Source organism: Chaetomium globosum, genomic scaffold (genome assembly GCF_000143365.1).
Source record: "Chaetomium globosum CBS 148.51 scaffold_8 genomic scaffold, whole genome shotgun sequence".
In the NCBI taxonomy this organism is placed as follows: Eukaryota; Fungi; Ascomycota; class Sordariomycetes; order Sordariales; family Chaetomiaceae; genus Chaetomium; species Chaetomium globosum.
The window spans coordinates 590,771-597,783 of NT_165983.1; the positions used below are offsets into that span (position 1 = coordinate 590,771).

Genomic DNA, 7,013 nt, shown 5'->3' on the forward strand with positions numbered 1-7,013 from the left:
GAGATGGAAGTAACGCCCGTCTAGAAGTCGCCTTGCTTCGCTGCCCTTCGTCACGTAGACAACCATCGAGCCGTAGGCCTTGCTTGTATCCTTCCTGCTGAGCCAGGCAATCTTCGCAATGTTGACGTCGTTCTCTGTCCCTAGCGCCTCTGCGGCTCCCGGCAGGATGTTTCCGTCCGCATCGAGGACCGCTGTTCGGTTGGCATTGTCTACCCTCACCGGGTACAACTGGTCTCTCAATACCCGCACTCCAGGAACACTGATCTTCACTGCCGCTTCCTTGACGAGCTGGACCTCGCCTTCGTCCCTGCAAATTACTCTGACTCGGTCCGGGTTTCGGGCCTCCTTCACAACCGCAGCGCAACGCCAGTCTCCCATGCTTTCCCGTGCCCTGGCCTCTGTCTCGATTGCCTTTCTAATGTCCGCCACCTGGACGTTTCCCTTCTCTTTCTCCTCCACCCTAGATGTATCGATCGTACAGAACAACGTGTCGGTAAAGGATGAAGGCGTCGTGTTTCGCGAGGAGAGGGTGCGCACACCGCTTGGCTGGCTTGATGGTGGGGTGCGAGCGACTTCGGCGTATGACCCTCTTGCGCTTGGTTGGGACGAAAGCCATGGCTACCGGAGTGGCGTTGAAGGGTATCAATCTGATCCCGCGCTTGTCTCAGTTCTTCAGAAAGCTGGGTCCTGGTGTCTGCAAGTTGGCCGATGTAGTTCTTGAATCGCGTCGTGCTGCTTGCAAATCACCTCACGTAGTTCGCCAATCGTGTTTCGCTGCTCGGTAATCATTCGGTACATTTCGTCTCGTTTGTTCGTTGATCGCCTCCAGGAGCATCTGTATACCTGACTTCCCCGTCTCGATCCGGCTGTTGGCTCCATATAGAATCCCAGACGCGCGTGCTCCTCGCGTCGTAACCGCCCGCGTGGTCTCGCTCGCCGCTCTCCTCGACGTGGTAGCCACGTCCTCGAGCGATTGCATGGCTTCGCGAGCTTTCGCGCTCGGTTTCAACGCGCGGCTCGGTCGTCTCGGCGAAGGTGGTTGGTCGGCCACCTCGACCACGATTTGGGGCTGCGCCTCCGCCACCATCTTGCAGTCCCTCGGCAGTGCCGCCCGACTTTCACAAAAGGTTCCTGGTCTCGATCGCCTCTCGCCGATCTTCTCGGACGACTTTCTAGCTCGGATTGCTGGCTATTATCATTATAGAGTTACGCAGGTTACTTACCCTAACCCTAGCCCCGCCCCTCACTTCTATTACCGTATTACGGCGATAAGTGGATATAGAATCCAATTGCGAAAGGTAGCTTTAACTATGTTCTTGAAGTAACAGCGCGATAAAGAGATTTAATACATTGTTTTTAAAGGAGTTGAGCGATGCGACAGCTTAATGAATTGATGGCTGCGAGCGAGAAGAAGTTGAAGAAGTAGAGGGGTTAGGGTTGTGTATGGTGAAGTTACATGGTACGGTTTGGTGATGCCAAACCCGACGTCCGAAATGCCCCTCTCTTCTCTTTTTGTGCCGCGATGTCTCAGCTGCAGCCATTTTCGCAGCGTGCTGGTCACCCTCCAAAGTGAGTTGCCGCCGCACGGTGTGGGCCCCAACTACCCCTGGCACTGGTCCGTGCGGACAATCTTTCAACATTGAAAATCTGGACACTGAATTCGGCCTCTACTGTAAGTAAGGAATACAGTTCAAGCCTTCGACGACAGTAACTAGTATAATTAATAAAGAAGGTATAGTGGGGACCGAAATCAGTGTCCAGATTTTTAATGTTGAGACTTTCTCCGCACGGATCACTTCCACCTTTGGCTGCGGCTGACACCGTGTGTCGGGTACCAACTCCGTACAGCTACAAGTGAGCTCCAAAACTAGCTTTAGCCGACCCCACTAATTACACGGTCTGTCCCACTAATTACACGGTGTCCGTTTAGGATTAGTGCCGCGCAGGGGTCAGATTGTCATTCCCACCCAAATTTTGCAGCGCAGTACATCGGCAAACATGTGTATAAAACCGAACAAGGTAACTATCTGACATCTCAATCCATCAAACTGGGCGCAATTCGCTCAAATCCGTGATAATATCAAGCTCTGTCGTAACCCCCCCCCTGTTGCTGCAATCGCTGCCACTCCTCTGCGGTCCAGCCCTGCGGTGGCGCCTCCTAAGCGACCTCCTAAGCCGCTTGCTGTGGAATCTGTGGGTAGCTCTCGTATGATGGCGCCATAGAAAACTGCGAGCGCGAACCATACGGGAGCTGCGTGGACATTCCTCTGGCGAACTGTGACGGGGGAGGCATCTGGTGAGATGGATCAACACACACGGGGGGCACAGGGATCAACACATTAGATAGCAGTATATAGTCACTCGTTCTGGAGAGCTCTGAGAGTTTTCCAGTAAGCAATACACACTTGTGTTTGGAACACACTTGAGACACTTGAACGAATAACTAGTTGTTGTGAACTCTTTGGCTTCCATTTTCGATCAAACTGATGAAAAGGTTTGTATCACGGTCAGGATCACCGTGGTAGGGGCAAGCTGGTATATTGCGTGGTTGCACGAGGAACCGAATGTGGGAGGCGAGGCGCACTCAGGGAAAACCCTGTGGCTGCGCACAGACCAGCGCAGAGCTACGTACAGCCCACCTCGGGGTTCAGCCGTGCAACCCTAACCCTACAAGGAACGGGCTGTGCCCGTGACAGTTTGCCGATGTACTGCGCTGCAAAATTTGGGTGGGAATGACATTCTGACCCCTGCGCGGCACTAATCCTAAACGGACACCGTGTAATTAGTGGGACAGACCGTGTAATTAGTGGGACAGACCGTGTAATTAGTGGGGTCGTTCGCTGCTGAAAACGCACTAGCCGGTTTCGGCGCCGCCATTCACCCACTGGAAACGAGACTGAGGCCGGCAGAGACGCCAGCCAATTAACTCAGCAAAGAGTGACGACCGGATAACTGCATATTTAGGCGGCACTCAGACCGTAATGAATCCGGAGCTACCCCCACTTCGGCCACTGCGGGCCAAAAAGACAGCGTAACGGATGCTCTTCACCAAGCACTCGCCGCCGAGCCTGGGCACAGTCCTTCATTAATGCTTAAGCATTTGGATGTCGGCCTTGCATTTTCCAAGTAAGCGAGGTTGTTTATATACTCGTGAGCGTGTCCGGGTGGTCGTCCCGAGCTTGGTCTTACTCATCTACACCACCCGCACTTGCAGCTGCTCGGCCTCTCCCACCGGCCCCGGTCCGAAATAACATAAGCAAAGACTAGCACTAACTAACTACTCTTATCAAATTTCATAAACTTCGACGAATGTACCAGGGGGGCTACCGCCCCCCTGGACCCCCTGTTTTTTTGCCTGCGGCGCTCCCAACATCACCCCCAACCCCCACCCGCCCGTGTCGAGCCACAGAGCCACAACGCCAAGTACGCCAGTTCTGTGGCATCCAATATCTCCTCGAGAAACTCTGGAGGATTAGCCCAGTAAATGAAACGAAGCGTTCCTTCTTCGCTTCCTCAATGTACATTGTACATCTCAGAGACTCATCAATTGAAGCGAAGCTTCAATTAATGTGTTGGGGGCGCCGGTATTCCTGTTTGTTTGTCTACGACGTTGTCAAAGTACTACCTTTTGCCACTCCTCGCAGCCAGCCTCACCATCTAGTGGACCGGAGGCGGAGGACCGCGAGGGCCAATGTCGACCTCAGATGCCTCTATTTCCTTCTTCATCCAGCCACCTCAGCGCCTGGTCACTTCTCAAAGCCGACCTAAAGGCAATTGAAGAGTACGACAAGATATACGCCGAAGTGGTGAAATGGCTTATGGAATTCCTTGCAATACAGCATGCGATGACCAGGGCGCTCAGATGCAGGAAACTTTCATGGGTTAACGGTGGATTTCCTGACCTCGCAGCACCCCGACGGCAGCCGAGGGCCAAGACGGCAGCAGTTGTGTGGTTTTCGTCGGGCGAGGACCAGAAGGACAGCAGTTGTGGGGATCTCGCCGAGTCGACCCGAGGTAGGCTTGATGTCCAGGGTAATAGCCAGTGTCCAGGGTAATAGCCAGTGTCCAGGGTAATAGCCAGAGTGGCAGCGATTGTGAGACCGGTCTGGCAAGATCGCTGAGGGGGTTATAGCGTAGGAGGTCCTCCACGATCGGCCAGCTGCTCTCTAATGTGAAGACCGGGACGTAAGCGAGTTTCCGGGTAGCCTCGTTGGTCTAACCACACGCCCCCTTCCTGGATCTCGATGTGCTTGCTTTACCAACTCATCTCGATCTCATTATGATAGGGCTGACACTAGCACTCAGTGAGGGAAAAGAACGTTCACAGGTTAATTCCCGAGGTAACTTTTCTGGAATTGGGAACCAGTCGAACATCTCTGTTTGTTGACAGCTTTCGTATAAAGTGCCACGCGCATTGTGATCCCCCATTCCGATACCACGCCCCTAAATAAGTCAACACCTCCCTCCTCCACCCCCCCTCTCATCCATCCCCATAACCCCCTCAAAACCCCGGAAACTCAAACCTCACCTCCTCCGCATGATACCCCCCCGGCGGCACCCCCACATTAGTCAACTCCCCCAAAAAGCTCGTATGCAGCCCGTACAAATCAGGGTCTGCGCAGAGGGCGTCCTCCTGGGCGAGCACGTCCTCGAGGTCCTGGCCGACGTCGAAGTACTTGCCGCGCAGGGCGCGCTTGCCCAGTCCCGTGGCCAGCGCCACACACACCATACCGTTGAGGTAGGGCGAGTCGTTGTAGATGTCGAGCGTGTTGGCGAAGAAGGCGTGCGCTTGCGGGGGGAGGGTGGCGACGGATTCTTGGGCGTATTCTGGGGGAGGGGGTGGAGGGTTAGCGGGTTGGTTTTGTATGTTGTTGCTGGGTTGTGTTGGGCGTGTGGGAGAATTAAGGGGTGAGATGGAGTCCATACTCTTCAGCGTCATGGCGCTCTTGATGCCGCCTGGGGTGCAGCGAGTACAAGTGCACGTCGTCGAGGCCTTCGACGTCCATCTCGCGCTGCGTGCACGGCCGTTAGGTTGATCAGGGGCGGCTTTGCTAGCGCAGTAACTCGTGCTGTACGGGATGGGCGACAGTGCCGGCGCGCGAGGCGATGTTGAGCACGCAACCGCTGCGCTGCTCGCGGAAGTGCGGCAGCAGCAGACGCATCAGGTAGTATGGCCCGTGGAAGTTGACGGCGATGTCGTGGATGAAGTCGCGGGGGTCTTGCGCGTACAGCTGGGTTTGTTAGCGTGGGGTGGCGAGGGCGTAGATGACTGGGAGACTTACTGGTCCTAGCCCGTTGGCGCCGGCGTTGTTGACGAGGATGTCGACCTTTCCGTGGAGTTCAAGTGCCTAGCAATGATCATCAGCCCACCTCCCAACAACCCCGTCTCCACCTAACCGTTTCCAGTCCCTAGGCTATAACCCAATAACCACCCAGAAAACAACCAACTTACCTTCCCCACCAACCCCTGACACCCCTCCAACACCGAGACATCGCACTTCACAAACTCGACCGCCGCCGCCCCAAACCGGACACACCTCTCCCGCAGCTCGGTGGGCGGCGGCGTGCGGGTTGTATGTCAACACCAGCGCGGCGCCGGCCACGGCAAACGACTCGGCGAGGGCTTGGCCTATGGCACGGCGCGCTGTTTTGTGGGGAGAGGGGGTGTTAAGGGGATTGGTTGTGATGTAAGGGGCAAGATTGGTGTGGGGGAACCGATTAAGCGGGGAGGGCACGAATATGGGGAATGGTATGTAAAAGGGGGGGGGGGGGCCTGGAAGTCCGTGAGGTGATGTTTCTACATACCCGTAATGATGGCAACCTTGCCTTGCAGTGAGCCCCTGAATTTGGATGGGTAGATGTAGGGATAAACGTCGGTGCGGAAGCGCGGGGTGTAACGATCGATGGCGTGCGGGCGGGCTGGTCTTGTTTCTCGGCCATCTTTGCGGTTTGTTGTCACTGTTTGGTTGTTACTTGATGAACCCTGAAAAGGAGTTGGTTGAGCCGGTGAAATACCTCGGTTGACATTTTTGAGCTAACTCTCGGCAGTCAGTTTTATACGCGAGTGTGGCATTGAACGCGAAGCTAACAGCGGGGGATGAAGTCCGAACCGGCCAAAGTTGTATCTGAGCCGCTGGAAACTAACCGGGTTCTGCACTTCCTTGGTCATTTGTCAGCCGTTTCTAATAACGCTGGATGCTAACATCTTTTGTCCACGCTCGTGCTTTACCTCTGCATGTGCTTAGGTGGTATGTAAAACACAAGAATATCATCACAAATAACGACTTAGGGAGGGGTGAGAGTGGTGTCAGGAGATGCTACATGCACTTGTTGACAATCTGTAACACAACTAGCAGCACTGGAAAAAGTGTTCGTGATTAAGTGGTTAGGGACATGCAGTCCATTATGTAGCTCAGCCCCGGTTTGCTTGTTAGCGTGATACTCAGGGGCTCCGGTTCGAAGATCGATAACTCTGACCTCAACACCATGATCACAGTCAAGAATCGAAAGGACAAATAATAGACAGGAACATTATTAGGGACAATTCCAACGATGACGTTGCTCGCACTAGAAAGGGATGGTGTTGGCGTTCAGTCCGAAACTATTCCAGCAAGAACCCGAGTCTCCAAAACAGGGGCTAGCAAACACACCAGAGGACTCGTATGCCCGCCGCGCATGCACCGCATTGCGTAAACCCTGTGATGTATTACTACTACGTAGTATTGTATGAAAGCAACTACCCCAAATGCTTTAACCAAACCATGCCTTATGCCTATATGCCCTAATGTCCTATGCCTAATGACTCATGGCCTCACCCAAAGAGAATGCCCCGTCTGCCCACCCGTTTCGAAAAGCCGCCCCTCTCACTTCGACACCAACCCTCTCTAACAAACCCAGGAGAGAGCCAGATTGGACCCCGGACAACCCGCCATGACACCACCCCCTGTAACCCTCCTATAGCCATACCACCACCCTGAAACTCTTTCACCCTGTCCCAAACAAAAAACACAAAA

General features: G+C 54.3%; 3 protein-coding genes across 3 annotated transcripts in view; all 3 read right to left on the reverse strand.

Moving 5' to 3' along the window:
* Window positions 1–1,087, reverse strand: part of CHGG_10907 (uncharacterized protein) — a gene marked incomplete at both ends in the record, with an annotated part of 4,957 nt that extends 3,870 nt beyond the window's left edge. Inside the window, 2 exons of the mRNA XM_001226173.1 lie at window positions 15–595; window positions 753–1,087. Coding sequence (XP_001226174.1) covers window positions 15–595; window positions 753–1,087 — 916 coding nt within the window. The remainder of the gene's footprint in view (window positions 1–14; window positions 596–752) is intronic.
* A 976-nt stretch (window positions 1,088–2,063) lies between these two features.
* On the reverse strand, window positions 2,064–2,472 carry CHGG_10908 (uncharacterized protein; the record flags this gene model as incomplete). Its single annotated transcript, XM_001226174.1, has 2 exons — window positions 2,064–2,293; window positions 2,406–2,472. The coding sequence occupies 2 exons, from the start codon at window positions 2,470–2,472 to the stop codon at window positions 2,064–2,066; spliced, it is 297 nt and encodes a 98-aa protein (XP_001226175.1).
* Window positions 2,473–4,501: 2,029 nt separating this feature from the next.
* Window positions 4,502–5,940, reverse strand: CHGG_10909 (uncharacterized protein; the record flags this gene model as incomplete). Its single annotated transcript, XM_001226175.1, has 5 exons — window positions 4,502–5,012; window positions 5,065–5,231; window positions 5,283–5,348; window positions 5,538–5,644; window positions 5,802–5,940. The coding sequence occupies 5 exons, from the start codon at window positions 5,938–5,940 to the stop codon at window positions 4,502–4,504; spliced, it is 990 nt and encodes a 329-aa protein (XP_001226176.1).
* Between the last annotated feature and the right edge of the window lie 1,073 nt (window positions 5,941–7,013).